Source organism: Myodes glareolus, chromosome 5 (assembly GCF_982192425.1).
Source record: "Myodes glareolus chromosome 5, mMyoGla1.1, whole genome shotgun sequence".
NCBI classification, from domain to species: domain Eukaryota; kingdom Metazoa; phylum Chordata; class Mammalia; order Rodentia; family Cricetidae; genus Myodes; species Myodes glareolus.
This window is the reverse complement of record NC_142030.1, coordinates 33,068,061-33,091,666: the sequence shown is the minus strand read 5'-3', so window position 1 is coordinate 33,091,666 and position 23,606 is coordinate 33,068,061. Positions and strand designations below refer to the sequence as shown.

Genomic DNA, 23,606 nt, shown 5'->3' with positions numbered 1-23,606 from the left:
CCAAACTAGAGAGACAGGAATTCTCTTAAAAATGCCTATCACTACTTCATGCCAAGATGACCCAAACCAGCAAGAGAAGCTGTACAGAAAGGCTCGTCCTGAATTCAGACCTGCTACAGCTAGTCCCCTCAGTTAAGTGACAATCCTAGACACCTGTCAGATCTTCATGTGTCGTGCTGCAGCCCAGACCCTCCAAGAGTCACTTTCTAATGACAATTCAGAATGAATTGTCGTGCAGACAGAAGGGCAATAGCAAATAATGGCGGCAGAACAAAAAGACTCTCGCAGTTAAAAGAAGCTGCCAGATGGCAGAACAAAGGGAAGAATGGGAAAATGAATAAAACCAACCATTTCTGGATAAAAATATACCGATGACTCATGGTTGTGGTATGCTTTTGTTAATTATAATACTGAAGTTCAGGAAGCAAATGGCAACCCTGACCACAGCATTCAGGCAGGAAGCCAAGAGTACTTCTGGTGGAGGCAGACTTGGGGGAAGTGGCTGGCTTAGTCTGGGTGGGCGTTCTGGAGTCGCAGCTGTGCCTCACTGGCTTCTCTCACAAAGGAAGGAAGGGCACAAGGAGGTGTATTCACACTGAGCTTCACATCTGGAGCCTAGAGAAGCAAAACCCCCAACAGCCTTCTTGAAGACTGACCCAATTCCAGTGCCTACCACCCATTTATAGGGGCAAAAATGCCCACTGCTGCCACCAAGGAAAACCTGCCTGAGCAACCACGTCATGGGTAAAGCAGAATAGGACTATGTTGGTTAACTATGGCTGTTGTAACAAGTTCACAAACTTATTGGCTTTCAAATAAACACCAAATGGATTCTATAGTTGTGGTACTGTACAAAAGGGCTAGGTTTAGACCAACCATGTTGGCACATGCCTGTAATCCCAGCACTCAGGAGAATGAAGCAGGAGAATTGAAAGACCAAGGCCCACCTAGGCTACATAGTATGATCTTGTCTCAAAAACATACAAAGACAAACCAACAGAAAGTTTGTTTACTGGGATGCATAGCACATCTGTGAGGACTGTGGAGGTTGCATGATTTCTGTGACTACAAACAGCCACTCAGGAAATGCAGGCCATATGTGCAGGCTCACAGGGTGAGAGAATGTGGCCCCCAGCCTCAGCCCTGGCTGGCTTGTAGCCCAGCAAATATTCTGCTGTCCTCTGAGAAAGACGCCATAGCCCCAGAGGAACTAGCGCATCTAAAGGCGAGAGGCATGCCATCTCCACTTTGCCTAGCCCAAACTGCAGACTTACTAGCAAAATGAAGTAATTGTTGTTTGGAGCCACTGAGTTCTGGGATGACTTATTATACAGCAAACAATCAGAGCTGGCATCAGCGAACCACATGGGCTGCTTGACAGTCTTTAAAAAATTTAAAATATAGAAGGCCAGTGAGGAGACATTAGTGGCTACTGTCTGTGCCCTGCTGGCTGTGGAGGACTGTGCAGCAGCACAACAGTGACAGTGTTAAGCTGGGCAGTGATGCCATTTGAAATGATTGTCCTCATTGCCTCTGAGTTTCAGAAGCCCTGCCCCCTACTAAGTCGTGCATACTTCAGGGCTCACCAACTAGTTTAGTGAACTAAAAGTCATTCTAGGAAAGCAAAAACTGCTAGAATTTAGAATAAAAAACTGTACCAGGCTTTCTCTTTTGGGCTACCAACCAGCCCCCAAATCATGACACTGAGTCTTAGTATTAATTTGAATGCTCAGCCCAGCTTAGGCTCATTTCTGGCTAACTCTTTTAACTTAAATTATCCTGTTTCTCTTTACCTACCTTTTGCTTCCAGGCTTTTTCCTTTCTTCCTTCTGTATATCTTACTTTCACTGCCTCTCATGTCGGGCTGGCTGGTGGCTGCCTGGCTGGCCCCAGGTGTCTCCCTCTTTCTTCCACATTCTCTTGTCCTTCTCTCATTCTTCTCGAACCTAAATCTCTCCTTACTGTGTATCCCTCTTCTGCCTAGCTATTGGTCATTCAGCTTATCAGACCAATCGGGTGCCGTAAGCAGGCAAGGTGAAACAGCAACACATCTTTTCATAATTAAGCAAATGCAGCACAACCAAGTGTCACACATCCTTACATCATTAACAAAAGCAGCAGAAACAAATGTAACCCATTGTTCTTGCCCAATTAAACTAATATTCCACAACAAAGAACAATTTAAGGAAGGGAGGAGAGAGAGAGAGAGAGAGAGAGAGAGAGAGAGAGAGAGAGAGAGAAAGGAGAAAGAGTTCTTTGGAGTTACTCTAATTTTAATATTCTCTATATGAGGTAATGTGGTACTACGCCAGGCTGGCTTTGAACTGATTCTCCTGCTTCCAGCTCCCAGATACTGGGACCGCAGGCATGCTTGGCTGTTAGACCCTCTAGCTTAGTCTACCCCCTTCTCAGCTTGCAGCTGAAAGGTTAGTTTATGGTCACATTGTCTGCCTCTGTTCTCTTCAGATGCATGCCACCCTACAGGATCAAATAGAATGAGGATGCCTACCCTCCTGAAGATCTCTAAGTCACAAAACCCTCTGTTCTCGGGATTTGGAGGAAAGGCTCTGCTCTCTCTTCAAGGCCCCATTGTGCTGCCTATGGTATGACAGTTGTGATGGTGTAATACGTCTCTTCTTCACTCAAGGCCCCTACGGCTGCCAAGCTCTCCTAATGAAGCTCATTATGAAGGGTAATTCACTGTCAGCTTCCTTTCCTGAATCTGCCATTTTCCTTTTGCACATCTATCCCGTGTCAGTTAAAAACAACAACCCTACAGTTATTTGTATGGGGTTGCGGGTGGGCACATGTATCATGGTACACTGTGGAAGCCAGAGTCAACCTGCAGGAGCTCATTCCCTCCTCTGTCATGCAGGCTCTGGGGCTTGAACTCAGGTTGTCGGATTTGGAGGCAAGTACCTTTACCCTCTGAGCCCTCTCGCCAGCCCATCAAAACCAAGACCACAAAGGTTCACATTCAGAGACAACAGAAAGACATATTCCAGGAAAAAATTAACACACCTTCAAATAATAGTTGCAATCCAGACTTTTCTGAAAACAGTGAAAGAACAAAAAAGGTTGTGCCCTCTGGGCCATGATGAGCTTCTTTGGGAACTGTTGCACATGGGGCTGAACTGTGTCAAGAGTCTGACATAGACATGAAGCTGTGGGGGCCAGCCATGAAAGCTAAGTCTGGGCAGGTCATCCAAAGGAAGCTCTTTACCTCCAACCATTATCACCTGGGACTCTGGCCATCGATAAATACAGATGGAGTCTGGAATCTCAATAGTTTACCCTGAGACAATGCCTGGCAGGCCGAGATTACCCGACCCCCACCCAAGAGCAGACCTTTCAAAGGAAATTCTTGGCATTCCAAGTACTGAAGATAGAAACACCTGCCAGCACTTCACCAGGACACTCCTGGACAAATGTCAGCCAATCAGGGGTCCTGAACCTCAGAGACCCCTCACCCCCACCTTTACTACTATAAAAACCCAATTCTAATTGAGCTCGGGGCTCTCCGGATATTCCAATATGTTGGACATGTGGAGAGACTGAGTTGGCAAACTTGATTAAAATAAAGGCTCTTTGCTTTTACATATGGGACTCGGTCTCCTTTGTTGGCTTTTGTGGGGACCCACGGATTTGGACATAACAAAAGCAAATGACTGTTCTGATGAACTCTAAACACAAAGATGAACTTATATGTGAACCAATAGTTTGGCATGGTAAATGAACTTAAAATGTGTAAGAACTTTTTTTTTTCCCCAGAAAGTGAACACTCTATCTCACATCGTTCGAAGGAATGGGCGACGTATACTGAACATGCAAAATGGACATATATAAATACAGATGCATTCCTGAGAAGGAATGCCATGAAAAATTAAGAAGTTAAATGATACACCAGGTTTTAAGAGAACCGTTTCAGGAGTCGAGAGGAAGCCTGGTGTCTTAGAAAACTGCCATGTGACTTTGAGCTCACACATGGCTTTCCTGTCGCTGGGAAGGAGGCTAAGCCAGCCAGTGCCTCAGACTCTTTCATTCTTTTCTTATTTTTATTTATTTGTTTGAGGCAGGATTTCTGTATGTATCTCTGGCTGTCCTAGAGCTCGGTCTGTACACCAGGCTGGCCTCAAACTCACAGGTATGTACCACCACCTCCAATTTCTTTTTTAAAATTTATTTTAAAAAATGTGCATTGGCGTTTGGTCTGTACGTGTGTTTCTATAAGGGTGTTAGATCCCCTGGAACTGGAGTTACAGACAGTTGTGAGCTGCCATGTGGGTGCTAGGCATTGAACTCAAGACCTCTGGAAGAGTAGTCCATGCTCTTAACCTCCGAGCCATCTCTCCAGCCCCCCCCCCATTTCTTTTTTAAAAAATTATTCACTGTGTGTACACAGTGTACATATAGAGGTCAAAGGACATTTTGTGGGAGTTGGCTCTTTGCCATTCCATCATTACATCCCAGAGATCAAAATCAGGTGGTCAAACTGGGTGGAAAGTACCTTTCCTGACTGAGTTACACACACATACACACACACACACACACACACACACACACACACACACACACAATGAATGAATATATATTCTTCTATGTATTTTTAATTTCAGTACTAGGAATGGGAGCCAGGCCCTCATATACGCTAGTATTTATTTTCATGTTGTTTGTATATGAATGAAGTCACATGTGTGCCACAAATATGTGGCAGTCAGAGGACAACTTTTTGGGAGCTGGCTCTCTCTGTCCACCATGGGACTTGGAGCTCAAACTCAGGTTGTCCATCACACAAGACGGATGGAGCGATCTTCCTGAGCCTTTGTCTTGAGGGGAGGGACAGGGTTTCATAAAGCCCAAGCTGGGCTCAGATTCCCAGCTTGAATTTCTCAAGGGTGGACCAGAAATAGGTGCAGTGCCACATCTGCCTGTGTGAGCCGTGCTGCTCCAGCTCCCTCCGGCAGTCACATGGAGGAAACCAATGAGCAGTCTCTGCCTACAGGTTCCTGAGTGCTTTGTTACACATTTGTTACACAGAAGGACTTGCTAACTGATGTCACTGAGTTTAGACTGGTTGCTTGTGTTACTGTTTTGCAGTCTCCACAGCTCCATCCCTAGTTCCTTCCACAACAGCCTTTCCTATAGTCAGACTCTTGCAAGGTGAACCTGCATTTGCTCCACAGAGGACCCAGACTAAGACAGCAGATTTTTAGATGACTTCTGAATGACTGGGACTTCTGAATGTCTTCATTAGGAGACAGAATGTCAAAGTAAAGCTTTTTGCAAGCTGCCTTTCAGGAACATCTTCCTGCATCAGACCATATACCAGGTTCTCTGCATGTATCCTTCCTGTTGGTCTTCCATGATACCGTATCAACAAAAACAAGAAGCCCCCCTCACCCCCAGCAACAGCTAGAGAGATAAAGAAGATGTTTTCATTAAAAACAAAAACAAAGTCGGGCAGTGGTGGCACACACCTTCAATCCCAGCACTTGGGAGGCAGAGGCAGATGGACCTCTGTGAGTTCAAGGTCAGCCTAGTCTACAGAGTGAGTTCCAGGACAGGTTTCAAAGCTACAGAAAAACTCTGACTCGAAAAACCAACCCTCCTACCCTCCCCCTCCAAAACAACAACAACAACAACAAAAACAAACAAACAAACAAACAAACAACAAGGGGCTGATGAGATGATTCAGCAGTTAGGTTCTTACAGAGGACCTGGGTATGATTCCCAGCACCCACATGGCAGCTCACAACTGTCAGTTCAAGGATCTGACACTCTCACACAGATAAACATGCAAGCAAAACACCAATACACATACATTAAATAAATAACTTCCAACCCTCCCCCCCCCAAATAAAAACACTTTAAGTACAGAGAAGTTACATTACTAGTCTTAAAGTCACACAGTCAAGTCACTGAGTCCGGAGTCTAGGCTGCCCATTATCTAATTTAATCTTTTCCATAAAACAACAGAGTGTATAAGACAGGTAACATTTGCTTAGTTATTACATACTAGCCTCCTTCCATGAACTCTTAAATCCACCTTCCTTTTTCCTGAACCCCAGGCCAGATTTGGTTCTAGATGACTTGAGACACATAAAATACAATTGTTCATGTACCGAGTCTTTCAATAGAATACCAAGACTCTATTAAGTACCAAATGTATTTACATATAATGTGCTTTGCCTTTCAAAGAGTGTCTGTCTAAATGTCTTTATGATCAATGTTGACATGGAAATTTGCAATGTGTTGAAAGAAAAAGTATGAACATCATAATGTCACTAAAAATGACGTGTATTGGAAAAATACAAAGCCAATTTAGTGCTTTGTGATTTCTTAGCAGTAAGACGGGACAGCTCTCTTCACAGCATCAGAGTAGTTCTGCTGCCTGTCCTGTGCTCTGCTCCTCACCTAGCTCCTGAAACCATGGATCTTGCCATCTCTCTAGAGATGTCCCCGCCTCCCAAGAGAGTGTTGTTGGACTTAGAAAACGCAGTCTTTCTGGCTCTTCACTTGGTAACCTGGATTTGTGTGCTGTGTGTGTAATATGTGTGTATGTATTTGCATGCAAGTGTGTGTGCATTATGTGTGTATTATGTGTGAAGACACCAGTAGTTGACATTGAGTGCAACCTCTCTCACCAAAACTAGAACTTACCAGCAAGCTCTAGGAATCCTATTTCTGCCCCCAACTCCCAGCTCTAGGATTACAGGTTATGTGCCAACGTGCCCAGCTTTATGAAGAGTCCTCGGAATCTGAACTCAGGCTCTCATGTTGCATAGCAAGCACTTCAACAGAGCCATCTCCTGAGCTCCATGATGGGTCATTTCTTCTTAGCTTTGAATAACCATGAATGTACTAGTTCCCTTTGCTTGTTTCCTACTGAAGGTCTTTTTGGTTGCTTCCAAGTTTTGGCAATTGTATATACTATAAACACTCATGGGCAGGCCTTTGTGTGTACGTACATTTTAGCCCCTTTGGGTAAATACTAAAGAGCACAATTGCTGAATCATAGAGTAACTAACATGAGTATGTCTTTGGTTTGTAAGACAGAGTCTCTCTACGTAGCCCTGGAACTTGCTATGTGGACCAGGGCTGGTCTAGAGCTCACAGATATCCACTTGTCTTTGTCTTCCTTTGTGCTGGGGTGGGGTGGAGTCAAAGGTGTACCACCATGCCCAAAATGTTTTAGTCTTGTAACAAACAGCCAAAGTGCTTTTTCAGAGTGACTGAAGCATTCTGAATTCCCACTAGCAATGGCTGGAATTCTGACAGATGCTCAGCAACAGCATTCTGTGGTGTCAGTGTCTTCAGTCTCTACCATTCTGATTGGTGTAGTGCTCCATTTGTTCTTATGGCAATGGTGTGGTGCATCGTTCTAATCTTTTGTCATCTGTACTGTCTGTCTTTTTATCCATAAGGGAAACATTCCAAGGCCTCAGTGGATGCCTGCAACCTCACAGTACCAGGCTTTCCATGTGGTTTTCTATCTGCATATATTTAACCTGCAAATTTTAAAGATTGATAATAATGGAAATTATAAAAGCATACTATAACAAGTTACGTGTGACCTTTCAAACTACCTTACTCTAGCACATAAATAAATCTGAGCACAGATGATTTCCATATAAAGTTATCAGTTTTACCCTTTGCCGCAGGATGTACTGTATGACTTTTCCATGGTATGCCTGCTTTTCAGAGCACTGCTCTTGAGCTTGGGGCCATTATTAGGCACAGTAAGGATTCATTGAACACCAGCACTGAGGTTGTAGCAAACAGACTGATAGGCAGATGTCTAAGTGATCAGCAGACACTAGTGTATTCATCATGGGTATGTAGGGCACATAGATGATTTATGTCCCTGGTGGGACAGAGCAGGATCGGGAGCTGTATTACCACACCAAAGAATGACTTACAACTTCAGGACTTGAGAATTGCTTACTTCTGAATTTTGACACTCAAATTTTCTGGCCTGCAGTGAAGCCACAAATAAGGGGGTAATATTGTTTATCTGTTTGGGTAAGACTTTTGGCAAAGCCTATGGTCTGTTTCCACAAAAAATCATACTTGATTTTTAAGTCATCTCTATGTTTTAAATAACATTCCTTTATCTGCCACATCTTTTGTTAGTACTTTATGAATCTATGGCTTGTCTTTCATTCTCTTACAGTTGACATTTGCAAAGCATAATTTAAAAATATTGAGGTCTAGCTTCTATACTCAGATTGTACCTTTGGTATTATACCTAAAGCCACTGCTAAACCCCAAGGCATTGAGATTTTGCCTATAGCATCTTCTAAGAATTTTATATTTACATCTGCAATCAGTTTCTGAATAAAGTTCCAAGTGTGTACATTCTGAGCCTCAACTGACTTTTAGTAGAGGCTCATGAATTCCAGTAGTCTAAATGATTTTCTTTAGCTCTACTTTATCATCCTAACTCAGCTGTCAGAGATCGGTTGGATGTTGTGACCCCATGCCTGAACTTTATTCTGTTCCGTTTCCCACGTCATACTCTAGCCAGTAGTCTATACTGTTCTGTAGCCTTATGAAGGCTATGAAGTCAGTGCTCTGCTCTCCAGTATTCTGTGAGCGCTCTCCTTTCTTATATACCAACTTCAATAGCAATTTGTTTACAAAGGACTCTATTGACTCTATGAGGGGGACCTACCATCTCCATATTTTGATGTATGAGCATGAAATATTGTTCTAGTTTTTTTGTTTCATAAATCACTTCATTTAGCTCATATACATTTTTCTTTTTGTAGCTTTTCACAAATTGGCTTTCAAGGAATTAGTCTATTTAATCTAGGTTATGAAATCTGTGTGTAGAAAGTTGCTGGTGGCAATCCTTTATAATCCATGTCCATGGGCTCTGTAGTCAAGTTGTTTCACTGTGCCTTTTAAAAAAAGCTTTGATAGAGTTCTATCAATCTTTGCAAAGCACCACTTGTTGGATTTCCTGTCTTTCTAATGAAATTACTTTTATTTCATTATTTCTGATTTCTCTGTGTAGCCCTGGCTCTCCTGGATCTCACTCTGTAGACCAGGCTGGCTTGAACTCACAGAGATCACCTGCCTGTGGCTCCAGAGTGCTGGGATTAAAGGCTTGAGCCTCTGCTTTTATTTTTGCTTTAATACCTTGGATTTACTTTGCTCTGCTTTTTTCAGTCTCTTAAGGTAGAATGCTCACAGGGCTGATCTTTGATTTTTTTTTTCCTCCTAGTATGGACAGTCAATGCCAGAAACTTTACACTTAAAAACTGAGTAGCAACATAGACAATTCTTAATGTTTTACTTAATTCACTGTTTTAAAAATTACAGTATCTTCTTTGACCTGCTTGGTGTATATGTATTATTTAATCTTTGAATATTTTCTATTGTATTGATTTCTAACTTAATGCTATCACTGTCCAAGAGCAGATCCTGTTGACTGAGTTTTCTGTCCTGCCCAGTTCCTGCAGTCGTTAGGTCCCAAAGAAATCACACAGAGGTCTACATTAACTATAAACTGATTGGCCCAATAAGCTCAGTCTTATTAACTCTTATAACTTATATTACCCCACTACTCTTGTCTGTGTTAGCCATGTGGCTTGGTACCTTTTTTGGTGAGGCAGTTACATCTTGCTTGCTCTGTGGCTGGGTCAGGACTGCTGAATAGGGATTCCTTCTTCCCAGAATTCTCCTGTTCTCATTGACCTGCCTCTACTTCCTGTTTGGTTGTCCCGCCTATACTTCTTGTCTGGCTACTGCCCAACCAGTGTTTATTTAAAATATAATTGATAGAATACAGACCATTGTCCCATACCACTTCCTTTTTTTAAAAAAAAAACAAGAATTCTAAATCTAATATCCTTTGTTTAGCTTTTCTCCTGACCATTAGCTATAACAACTTGTAACCAATATCCTAAACAAAGGAAAATCCCCACAGTCCATACTTTCTGTCTGGTTGTCCTGCCTATACTTCTTGTCTGGTGACTGGCCAATCAGTGTTTAAAATAAAATCGCAAGAATACCGACCATTGTCCCACACCAAGATTCCATATATTTTCTGCAGTTTTAAGTCTGCTAAAGGATGCTCTAGTCTCCAGGATTCAGTCTATTTGGTGTGGTTTGGATGAGTGTGTATTTTGCTATTGTAACCTACAAAAGTTGTCTACTTTGTGCAGCAGTTGATGCTGCTGGAGATCAACTATGACTGCTGATTTTACACCTGCTAGTCTCCCATCACTGCTTAACTGGTAGGGATATCTTCAGGTAGAAAAGTGGATGCATCAGCTCCAATCTTTCTATCATTGGTTCTGATACTTTATTGTTAAGTGTCAAAGAGCAAGATTAGGACTTTGAACACAGGGCAAAAATGGGAACATTGCTTTAAAAGAGTATTGGCTTTGTTTTGCTGTCTAGTGGTTGCCAGGTGGCATCAAAAATGTGAACTATGAGTTTCTAAGCTACCACAGAGCTGGAGAGTGAGGGATGTGGCCAGTCAAAGGCTGGGGCACTTCTGTTCTTACAGTCCCTATTTTTTCCTAAACACACACACTGGAGGTTGATAGCAGCCATTCATGTCCACTTTTGAGAAATTAGATTCTGACATATTTTGTCAATACTTCTTTGGAAGCAAATTTCAGAACTGCTTATTCTGCCTTCTTCACTGTCATATGGCAAATGCTTTTCTAGTAACTGTACTGGACATATAATTCTCTATACTGACTATAGGTTTCTGAACTGATGCACACAAACACATTAGTTAGCCCAGATCTTTGTTGAGCCTGGCCACAATGTGCACATTTGGAGTTTCCATGCCTCAGAGTAAATATTTGGAACTGAGTACCTGCAGCATGCAGTCCACTACAGGAATATGCTAGTCTCTGGTCACCACCTCCCTGATGGAAAATGGTTCCTTTTCTTATCACCTTTGTTGGAGTCAGAACACAAGCAACAGTACAGCGCTAAGTCAGCAGTGAGAAAGTCAACTGGTGAGGCATCTGCCATTCAAGGCTCTCAGGTGCCTTACCTGGACACTCCTATGGTCCTGGCCATCTTTCATTCCAGGGCTTGGATGTTTCTAGTGAAGCACAGGCCCCTTCCCTGAACACTCAGCCTCCAGCCAGCTCTGGGCACATAACTCCACAGAAGTCCAACACTGGGGAAGCATGGAGACGAGAGTCCTGAACCCAGGCCCCAATGCCCAACCTTTGACTGCAGCTCTCATGTCCTGTTCCTACATCAGAGTTGCAGGCAACTGCAGGGCCTTCCCCCTTCCCCATGCTCCTAGTGCTGGGATCAAAGGGGTGCACCACCACACTCCCCCACACCCATTACTATTAACATTCACAGCTGCTCAGTGAAAGATCACTCTCCTCCAGATGCAACTTTGCCTTGGATCATCCATTCTCTTGGGTTTTGGCATTTCCTGCTCTGAGGCGTCATCCTTAAGAACTACAAAGAACTTTTCTTTCACATATGTTATGCCTTAGTGACCAGAATGTGGGCTCACGCCAGGTTACCAAAGCAGCAGAAGTGGCAAGTTTTCCTGTCCATATGAAATGTGCATTTGTCTCTGTTAGATCAGAGTCTACTAGTCACAGTGCCTGCTGATGTTTTTGAGGATCAGAAAAGAACCAACTTACCTGATGTTCTTACCCATCCTTTATTTGTATAAGGCTCATGCTTTAGGAAACAGTGCTTCTCCAACTCAAGTGTTGTGCCATCTTTACGGCTATCAGGAGGCAAAGCAAGTTAATACTGTACAGTCAGGGGCATTCAAAGAGGGCTTACACTCAACAAACTAGCTCAAAAGAAAATCGAAGAATGCTCTGGGGTAGAGCATTTGTCTAGTGCATCTGAGGCTGAGTTCAAGCCACAGTACAGCTCAAACAAACAAACAAAAAACCAAAACAAAAAATTCAACAACAAAGCAAAGGATAAAAGGTTCTTGGGTGAATCTGTGATGTGCTGTGGTTGGTATTGATGGGTTAGCCAGCATCTCCATCCTCTACTGCTACCAGGAGTCTGAACATTCATCTACATATTCAGCAGCATCTTTTGTCTCCTTACACCAGAAATATTTGTGTAATCTTTAGTGTATCAACAAGCGACCTTCTCATCCTCAAGGGCTTCTCTCGCACAACAGGATTCCATCAGCATTACTCTCAAATCTTTTTCTGGCAAGTAATTATCTGGACGTTTTACCTGTCTGACCAAGCACATCACTTTGAGGATAAGTACTTCACCTAGTCCCAGTGCACATTCAGGATTTAAGATCATGCTTTTGAATTACTGTGTGCTTTAAAATGTTTGTTGAGTGTGGGAAATAAGCTTTATAACTGAAAACTTATTTTAGGTTTAAAGAAGAGAGGAAGAAATATTTTAAGCTTAAATCACCATTTAAATTTTCTGTTTTAAAATCTAATCAAAACACCAGACAGAAATATAGCAAACCCATCATCTACAATGAATGCTAAAAGGCATTTTTCTTTCTTTAAAAACAACATCAAATCCAGTAGGCAGAATGCAAGAGTGAGTAACCAGAAGGAAATAAAAAACCACTCAGAGAATGAGGCAGGGATGGAGACACAAAAAGTGCTGAAGGATAGAGAACCAGCAGTAGACAACATTGTACATAACCATCTTTTCTTATTTTAAAAAGCAGCTACTAGGCAAACTTTATGATCTTTCTTTAGTCTAGCCTCTGCTTTGGAAAGAATGATCACAGTAAGAACTACAGAGAAGACTAGGCTCTTCTGGAGGTTGAGGCAGGCAGAAGTTGGTTCCCTACCTTTGGAGAAGAGTGGATTTCTCCAAACTTCTCCAGCTCCAGATCCCACCCACACTAGCAGGGAGTTAAGAACTGAGCATAGTGGCAGTATATACTTGTAACTGAAGCACTCCGGCTGAGATGGGGAGATAACAAGGTTGATGTCAATTTAGGATACATAGTAAGACCCTGTGTCCAAGGAAACAAACAGGACAGGGAGCATAAAAACAAAGAAGAAACAGGCATGAAATAGACTTACAAGGGCAACCACCAGCTGGCACAAGCATCTCAGGACTGTGACTGCGGGAGCTGCACCCACCAGCCTCTCCTATCCTGCCATGCCACTTGTTAAGTTCAATGGGACGACAGGAGATGTGATATACAGAGGGCACAAATCATGATGGTGTGGTCAGAATTCCTTCCAGGCTCATGAAAACCCTACATTTAACTTCTTATATTTCAACCCAGGCTCAAGAGTGAATACAGATAAAACGAACAAAGATCAGCTCCTAAAAGGTGGCAAAGTCCTGCATTGGCCCCAGCTTGAAGCAGTCACTCTAAGAAACCTTTATCAACCAACTTGCAAACATGAGGCTTATTCTAAGCAAGTGAGATATAGGGTGCTTAAGAGGTGAACAGGTGGTGGGCTTTCTGGAGCCACTCCATCACAGGGTGAATGACACTACATCCTCCCTTACCTCTCTACATCCAGAGCCTCAGTTCCTTTGCAAGTAGCAGGTGTTCAGTAACGGCTGTGACCAAATTTCTGTCTGTTCTAAAAATAGTGACCTATGAGAATAAAACTAAAACTAAAGGGAACTTAACAATTTTGACGTCAAGATAAAAACCAGAAAATTAGCAAACATGTTAAGAGACATTAAAGGATCATAGCAATGGAGGACTGCCTGAATTTAAATTCAGGTTTTAAAAACTAACACCCTGTTAAATGCTATTAATAGTACCTATCTCAGTTATGGGGATTAAGGGATAATGTATTTACGGCTTTGCCTGCACATGATAAATGCTGTACTGGCCTTTCTATTACTGTTACCTACAGATATGATTACAAAAAAGATTAAAGCCCCCTTTATCTGTTGCTCCAACCAGCTATTAAAATCTCTGTTTTTGTGCTTATTATCTAAGCTCCATATAGTTTCTTATAGTCTCACACTCTGGAACGCTAAGTGTTGAAGAGCACTGCATCCCCACATAACCATCTTCCAAGCACTTTGAGGCCCACTCGCTCTGCTCTGGAACCAAGGAAATCACTTAGCCTTTCTTCACTTGCTTAAATCAGATTTGTTCTTGATGTCCAATCTCTCTGCCACCTCCTCCACAAAGGTCTTTTCAAGGTGTCCTGTTTCTGCTTTCTTCAGCAGTTTATCTCAATCGTATTCTATCACCATCTGTTCTCAGGATCAAACTACCCATTGCTACCCCCAGGTACATAGCAGGTAAGGAATAAATACTTAGTACATTTGAAAGATTCATTTAGATAAATTCAAAAGTCTAATTTTATTTAAAAAGTCACTAAATTTTTAAGGACAAAAGTCAGAAATGGGCATGGAGGCACATACCTGTAATCTCAGCACTTGGAGGTGGAAGAATGACCAGGAATCCATCCTGGACTATTTAAGACCCAGAAACAACATGAAAAAACACTTGTCTGAAATCCTGCCATAATTTATCACTGTACATTTTAAAGGGAAACATTCTTTACATGCAAAAAAGAAAGACACTTGATTTTTTGCATTAAAAATTTTTTATTTCATTGAAAAGATCCAATATATGAAGCCAAATTAACCCCAAATTTATAGCTACATTTAGAGATCTCCTGAACTAAATGGCACTGTTTGAGGTCATCTATCATCACTATTTCCCCAAAGTTGTTTTTGAGCAAAAGCTGGTAGTACTGTAATACATGTATTTCAGATATCACCTTTCACACAGAAGTTAAAGGCTGACAGGCTTTTCCCTTCTGGGCAAGGATAAAAACACAACAGAACCAGGTCCAGGGGTTTTGCACACTAGATGTATGTCAACTATAAAATAACTTAGGGTGCTGTGCTTTGCTCGTGTATTTATTCCAAATACTGGGGTTGGTCAACACTTTCTGGGACAGTACTTCAGAATTTCCCTCTTCTGGTGCATACCAAAGGAAGTGAGTTGCTCAAGCCAGAGACAAAATACCACAAAGCAAAGGAACAGCTTTTCTAGTTGGCCAGCAACAGCACAAGCCACCTCCAGAATGTTTCCAGTTATGGCATCATTTATATAAAGTGAGGCAGAATCTATGGTCTCTACATACATATGATGATAAATTAAAAGATGAATTTGTTACTTTATAGCTACATCTTGGATGTCATTAGATGTGGAGACAGTGTGTCTAACAAGTCCTTCTGGAAATCACATCAGCAAAGGAGTCAACAGCCTGTGAAAGAGAAGACGTGGCAGAGGGTGGAAGATTCAGTCTTCCACACTCTCTTGAGGACAGAGCTGGGCCCAGGACAGGAGTTACCGGGAGGGAGGCTTCAACTCCGTTAAGGAGCCCTCCTAACAGAGCTGCTCAACAATGAACGCACTGCTTGTGAGGTAGAGTCACTGCAAGTGTTCAAGGTGGAAAGACAACCTTGGAGAAGGGACGCCTGCATTTGTTAAGAGGTTAGACTGGATGAACCTCAGGTCTCTTTCAATTCTGAGATTCTAGAAAATTCCCTCAGGGAATTCAGAAGAGAATTCCTAAAAGGAAAGAGAAAGCACACATATGGTATACTTTTAAAATCCTTTTGAGTTTTTTCTTTAAAGGTACAATAGAAAATGTAGTCTAGAGTCTTTAAAATGTGTATTTACCCTCCTACCACTATTAGTTAGGAAGGGTTCATTACAACTTCTTTATATATAAAGAAAAGATGGAGATTATAATTTTGTAAATATTTTAGAAAAAAAATGTTTAAAATCTAGTAGTCAATGCCCTAGAAACTTTATAGATTTTTAAGTAATATGCACAGATACAAATACATTATTCATTAAATACAACTCACATCTGTGTTTTATTATACTCTAAAATATACAGGAATCTTGATGTACTGAAAGAGTGCAGTAAATACAGTATTCAAGCAGTCACTATCTCTATGTACATGCTCATTAATTTTTCAAAAAACCCACAAAATTATCAAAGATCAAAATACTGTTCTGTGTTTTCACACTTTATATTCAGAAAAACCAGCTGATAATTTACAATGTCATAAAGTTCCAGTTTCACAATACAAAAAGGATAAGATGAATTGGGTATCAGTTTGTTGCAATGTATGGAACTTTATCCGGCTCTATTAAGAACCCCCCTCCCATGTGAAATTATTTTTACTGGGAAAGTGACAGCTATAGTAAAACAGAATCACAGAGAAGTGTTACTTAAAAGCCTAATGTCAGCTCAGCCCCTTCTCTATTACCTGAAAGGCAGTCTTCAATTTGGCAGGCAATCTTTCTCCGACAGCAACAAGCTGCAAACATGCTACTCTACTAGATCTGAGTCGAACCCAAAGCCTCAAGTATTTTAAATTCTACCTAATATAGAAATGCCTTCCAGGTGACTTGATTCTGTTTATGTTAGAAATCATCATCTACAGCAAACTTCAGTACTTCTGAAAATGAAGCCAAATGGTTTGTTGAAATTTATAAAGAAAATAAACACCTGAAGCTAAGCATGGTGGCACACCTTTATTCCCAGCACTCAGGAGACAGAAGCAGGTGGATCTCTTAAATTCAATGCCAACCTGATCTACACAGTGAATTTCAGGACAGCCAGAGCAACACAGAGAAATCCTATCTTTAAAAAAAAAAGAAAAGAAAGAAAATATCTGAAAGCCTTCCTGCTATATTAAACCATGAGAAAAGCAGATGTCTTCTGTCACATAAAAACTTTAAAATTCCAGTTTTTATACAATTTAAAACCAGCTTTAGATGATCTCTCATAACAAGAATTTAAAATTTATTATTTTGATTCTTGCTTTGCAAAGTTCAAAGATTAGTAAGTGACAATGAAAGTCCTCCAACCCAAGGTGGAGGTGTGCCACCCCGCAGAGGCTTAACCAGCTCCACTCCCCAGGACCACTGGGCTACAACAGGTGAAATAATCTGATTTTTAATTTCATCAAAAAAATTTCCCCTATGGAATTCCTTAAATAAAAGTAATTCAATTTAAAACCAAACACTCAAAAGTGGGCAGTAGTAGCCTTGACCTAGTCTATATCCACTTACACTGTACCTAGTCAGCTGCTTTTGAATTCTATAAAAACTAGAATCTTAAAATTTTTATGTTAAAAAAACATAAAAAGACATCTGCTTTCTCTCATGGATTAATGCAGCACTGGGAGGCTTTTTAGATGTTTTCTTTACAGAAATCAACACCAAACCAAATCTTAGCTCCATTTTCAGAAGTATTGGTTTGCTTTTAGATGATGTCTCATTTCACCTACTTCTATTTCCACAGAACGGCGTTCTAAGAAAAATCTGTACGTTATTTGGTCCTTTGGCAATTTGGTGTGTACATAATGCCTACTATACCAAACTTTTATTGCATTTAAATTTAGCTGTAAATTTATGGGTAAATTTAACCTAGTGTCTTTATCTCTTCCTTTACAGCAGTGTTGCCTGTATATGCAAAACAGGGAGCAGTGTCGCAATTTCTGGCACTGAAAAGCCAATTAAACAATCCCACAAAGTAATCGACATCAATGTGTTTTCCACTTTTCAAGTCATTATTAAGATTCTAGAAGTTCCTTTTGCAAAACTTGCCTTTCAGATTCTTCTTCCTAATGTCATCACATTTCTTCTATCCATTCACTGCGTGATCTTTCTTCAGGATGAATTTGTGTATGAGTAAGAAAAGTGCTTTTTTCCTGAAAAAGCCCAGTTTGAAGTTTCAGTGTTAAAACTTCCTTCAACCTTTAGCTCAGCCTTTCAGTAGGTCTCAGAATCAGAATCGTTGAGCTCATCCACGTCAGTGTACAAGTACTCTTGTTCCCCACCAATGTTGTTGAAACTGCAATAGGAGCTAGGTTCATTCCTCATGATGGGCAAGGCTTCAAAGCTAACTGTTTTTGAGGTGTTGGTATAACGGTTAATGGCATTGAATGTCAGGGATGACAATGGGCTACTTGACGAGACAGGCATCATGGTGGCCAAAATGAGAGCCAGGCAGTCAGCCACATCCTTATTGGGAGCACAGGCCAAAGCTGGGGTATAGCCTAGGATTCAATTTAAAATATAAAAATTAATATCCTAAGATCCATGAAGCATGAGGTAGTAAGTCTAAAGGTCTTAAACTTTACACATAGATTCTATGAATTACAACAAATTCTTTCAGCAGATTGATTCACAACTTTCTAGCAAGCAGAAAGAGACACGATCATAAAAATGCAGAGTAGGAGAGTGTTCACACTGAGTAATAAAAGAAGAAACTAGGGCCTCATGATGCACACTTTCCCCAACATCTCACAACTCACACATCCAACTCAGAAAAAACTGGGTATTCTTAGAATAAGGAGAAGAAAAAAAACCTCAACAAAACCACAGATTAGTCAATCTTCATTTAAAACAGTGAGCCAAGGCTTACTGTCATTCATATCTGTGTACGTCAACTTTTATATGCTGAGTCTAAATGTGTAGATGAACTAAGCATTAAAGAGCTATTCACTAACTACATACTAAATGAATTATTAAGAGACAACTTTTCCTAATGTGTTTGTCATTCAGCCTCAGATGAAGACTACGGTAGGTAAAGTACCTTGTATGAGAATCTAAGTTCAATCCCAGAATCCATGTAAGCAAACCAGGGTGTTGTAGGAAATAATTCAGCCAATTCCAATAGCCTTTTAGATACCAGTTCATTAGGGTGTGGTCTGAGGTACTTTAAGCACAGACAGGAAGCATGTTTGGTCCCCTTTTTATCCCTTTTGCTTGGTTGGTAGTTAGAGTTCCATTCGCAGTGGCTTTCCATTGTGAGTGTTCCCCAATAAACATTTGTTAACCTTTACTACAGGTTCTCATGGACCTTCATTCATTGAGCTACACCATGTATGGATTCCTGAGGTCTGCTAGGCAGACATATCCATACAAGAAAAATGATAAACTAAAATGGCAAATGTTAAAAGCCCAAAATCTAAGACAAATTATTTCCTTTTATCTTAGCAGAAAAGCTTCCTCAGATATAAAGTATCCCAAAAGCAAGAATCAATGGGCAAGCAACAGAGAAGCATGTGGTACCTTACTTGGCAAAGAACTAGCCTTGTGGATGAAGTGGGAGAAAATGGTGAGACAATGTGTGATGACATTTCAATTATTCCATATGAAGCTTTGTTTTTACTTGTTTTAAGCCATGTGGAGGCAAAAAGTGCTAATGCCACAGATATCTTTTAATTTTAGCCTATAGCTTCATTTATTATTGCATTATTTTTCATGTTATTATGCTTACATTTCAGTACCCACATACATATGGATTATAAAAGGCTTGTTTTTAAAACAGATTTTTCACACACCAAATATTGATACAGTCACCAGTCAGAACAAGAAAGAACATAGAAAGAGAGCATTGCCAGTACACCAAGAATACTACATGTCATTTCTTTCTCCACATTGGTAACCACTATCCTGACCTTTTCCTTCTGTGGTAACTATTTCCTTGTTACTTAGTTTCTTTGAACCTAATATAAATGGAAGCATATAGTATACACATTTTAAAATCAGACTTCTTTTGCTTAATTATGTATGAGACCTAATATTGTAGCAGGCAACTATAGTCACCTAATTTTCACTGTTGTATACTATTCATTAATATGATAATACTGCAATATATACATTTAACTACTGCACATTTGGCTGTTTCCACCTCTTCAATATTTTCATTATGATGATGATGAAGATGATGAAGGATTATTAGCCTTCATGATTAAAATACAATTGTTCCCCTTTCTTTTTTATTTTTAAAAAGGCAATATGAATTCCTGCAAACAAAGTAATACATATCGGCAGTTATCATAATGTGCACAGTGTGGCCCTCATTTTAATTTATATAAGTAGTTGTATTCCTAGAAATATCTAGTTTGCTTTTGTGCTTCAGATCCATACATTTAATTGCTCACTTTCATTCAGGTTTCCCCTATGTCCCCAAATAAATGTAATATAGGGTATTCTTGGCCCAATGCCATTTAAAGTGTCATCCACAGAAGCTTCCCAAGCCATAGTGAGTATAACTTCACCTACAAAATCTCACTCCTTTACCAAATTCCAAAGAACCTATGATCATACACTCTAGAAAATATTATTTTTTCATTCTAAGTACACAACTCAATGCTGGTGGCTATCTATGCCTCTCTTATTTCCCCATTCTAGTCTTGCTGTTCCCCTTTCAGACTAACTGCCATCTTTCTAATGCTTAGGCTCCTAACAAGCTGACTTAATGCTTACACTCACCTCAGGTTCTATCTCTCAACAGGCTTATTACTCTTTCAGCTTAGAAGGTTCTCTTCCAAACTAACACAGAAACTTGCAATTGGATAAAGTGCAGATGAGGGACTTTAAAGTACTTAATCCTAAATGGGATGTCCTCTCCCCTCAAAGGCTCAAGGATCTCTGTGGAAGAGGAGGTGGGAAAGGTTCTAAGAGTCAGAGGAGGCCAGCTTGGTCTACAGAGTTGAGTTCAGGACAGCCAGAGTGTCACACAGAAAAACCCTGTTGTAGACCCCACTCCTCCCCACCCCTCAAAGAGCCATAGAAGATGGATGACTCCATGGAACATATCTTCCAGACACAACAAGACTGATGCATATATGAATTATGAGGTTGTGGGAGCATAAACAAAGCCCAACATTTCAAGCCAGATAGGGTTCAAGCGCTGAGAAAGGAAAGTAGATAGAGCTCCCACCTCTAACTCAGGAGCAATCCGCAATTTAAAACCATTGGCAAAGAAAAAAATTAGTTTTCTTCACTAGCTTCACTGAGTATATTAGCCACACTTCAGGGCAGGCCCCATGACCGTTAGTAGTTGGCCAATAATCAATACTTTTGTATTTTTAAATATTTTTGTATGTATTTTTGTAGACATTCTGTCTCATTTGCTTTGGTTTTTTTCATCCTCTTGGTCTTTTGCTTATAGATTTCCATTTTTCATATTTTGTTTGTGTGTGTTTGTGTGTTTTCTGTTTATTTTTAAGGAGATGGGGAGAGGGGAAGAGAGAGAGAGAACATAAAATGGGTGAGTAGGAAGGTAGGGAAGATCTCGGAGAATTGGGAGGAGAAAACATGATCAAAATATATGAAAAAAAATTACCAATTAAAAAAAGTTTCCTCCCCACTTGCTGCTATTTGGAATGTCTTTTATCTGATCTTATAAGGAATGGTCAAGATTCTTTAATGCTCCTTTATAGGGAGTAGACTACGTCACATTTATTCCACACGGAAGTCTTAGACTTAACAGTTCTGACATAATTAAACATGCAACAAATATCCACTGAACTCCCAAATTCTTTTGACACTTAGAAACATCAATGAATACAGAATACAGATGACAAAGATTCTCTGCTTTTATGGAGTGTGTTTTCATTCTAATAGAGGAGATACACACATCAGTATTGAAAAGTACATCATATTCAGTAAGTTAGACTATATAATAAGCTTTATTGAGAATAAAGACGAATAGGCTAACTGGGACTAAGAATGCCATAATACAATTAATTAGTGAGGTAAAGCTTCATGGAGATGAAATCTGATTTGAAATAGGTTAAGGATTTGGTTAAAGAATACTTGCAGATCAGAGTGTTCCTGCCAGAAAAAACAGCTAAAGCAAAAACTATAACACACACACAAACTTGGGGTAGTTTCGTAGGAGGGACAAAGCGAGGCAGAAAGGTCGTAAGAGTGGACTACTTTGTAGGTCACTGTGAGAACTATGAATAAACTGACAGGAGAAATATGTTATTATATGTTTTAAAGGTATTTGTGTGTGGAGGGTGGGAAAGCAGAGAGAAAGATGGATAAATATGGGATTTACTTTAAATATAATCAGTTGCATTTGCTGATGGAGTGTACAGTAGAACCAAGGACAATTCAAATTCCTGCCTCGAGCTATGAAGAGAAGACCCGTCTTCAACTGAAATCAGGTTTGGAAGCGTAAGTTTAGAGTGGGTAAGGAAAAGGGGTTGACAATTCTAGACATCTGTAAGGTATTATGAATTCAGCAGTTAGATATATGAATGCAGACAGACACAGGGGAAGGTATGGGCTGGCAACATAAATGTAGGAAGTCTCAGCAAATAATGTTCAGAATCAAGGGTTAGAGTAGTCACCTACACAGTAAATGTAGACAGAGAAAATAAGGAACGGGATTATTAGACTTCAGAACTCTACATAAGTGTGGAATCCCTAAAAGCCAAGTAAAGGAAGTTTACCAAGAGAAAAAGAGTAATCATATACTAAAAGCTGACCAGCCAAGTTAAACAAAAACTGACTTAATACTGTGGAGAACCAAGAACCTTGGTGAGAAGAGTTCTACAATGTGGTGGGGACAAAGGCCTGCCTATAGAAAGTCATCCTTGCTGCAGTGGAAGACAGAGATATAGTGGAGCTGGCATCAGCTGTGAGATTAGTGATTGCTACCGTGGAAGAACTAATACCTTAATGTTGATGGGGGAGACTGGGGTGCAGTTGGTGGCAGAGTACTTGCAGAATAAGCACAAGGCCCTGGATTTGATTGCAATGCCACATATAAAGTGGCATACTGACAAGGAGCAGTTGCTAAAGTGATAGTTGACAGATATTTTTGGTACCTTGATAATAGATTTCTCCACCAGAGCAATAAGCCAGATCAAGATAATTTAAAAAGACCAGGTTTAATGAGCTAATCATTCTTGGCTGACATTCCCAGGTATCCAGAGGTGAGGTAAGGAAGGAGGAGAAATCATGTGGTCTAGGGACAGGGACTAAATATCCTGCAGGTACAGTCTTGACCTTCGGGGAGGAGACTGGACAGGGGCGGAGTCTGGAACGGGGAGGAGTGGGACCAAGGTGGAACTACCAACTGAGCATAGTCTCTAGTAGGAAAAGTAACAGAACCTAATTAAGAGTAGAACTACTTACTGGTTTTGCCTAAGAATATGATATTTTAGTAGGGCCTTGGTAAATATTTGTTGAAATAACAAAATCTTTGGCTACCAACTGAGTAATAGTGGTGACCAAATAGTGAACATCAAATTTGGCTTAACAGACGATACATTAATTCAGCAGCTCACCTACAGATGACTTTCTTGTTTTTTATTCTTATTTATCTACGACAAGGAACTCAATATTTATTTCAGCACTCTTCTTTGCCCAATAAAAAAGTATTGAACTTCATTTTACTTAAAAGAATCAAACTTCATTTAACTTCAAAAATACACCATCAAGAGAAAAACTTCTACCAAGAAATTGGTCAACGGAAAGCGCACAGAACTTACCATTTTCATCGACGGCAAGTACACTTGCTCCTTTCCCCAGAAGTTCTTGAACAACCATTGTTAGCCCGTTTCGGGCAGCAACATGCAAAGGCCTGTGGGAGAAAATTGTACGTATATGTGCACTGCATGAATAGACACACAGCTGGCTGCAAAGAGCATTTGATCAAGTTGTGAAGATCTAGAGATAAGACTCCAAGACACCCAGTTCTAAAACAATGAAGTAGGACGGACAGCAACACCTCAAACATCAGTAGTAGTTTCCTGGCCTCATCAAACCCTTTGTACCTTCCAAGACTCCATATTTAAAAAGAGGTAAAATTTCTTATACTTTTGAAGTTTTATTATAATTACATCAT

The 23,606-nt window shown here is 40.5% G+C and overlaps 1 protein-coding gene across 2 annotated transcripts in view; it reads right to left on the bottom strand.

Annotated features, from left to right (window-relative positions):
• Window positions 1-14,506: 14,506 nt before the first annotated feature.
• Ankrd28 (ankyrin repeat domain 28) overlaps window positions 14,507-23,606 on the bottom strand; it is a 146,403-nt gene continuing 137,303 nt past the window's right edge. For both annotated transcript variants that reach the window (XM_085687823.2, XM_048420787.3), the window contains exons 27-28: window positions 23,251-23,342; window positions 14,507-18,009 (exon numbers count right to left, since the gene is read on the bottom strand). In XM_085687823.2, the coding sequence (XP_085543949.1) occupies window positions 17,723-18,009; window positions 23,251-23,342 (379 nt within the window). In that variant the 3' untranslated portion in view covers window positions 14,507-17,722. The remainder of the gene's footprint in view (window positions 18,010-23,250; window positions 23,343-23,606) is intronic.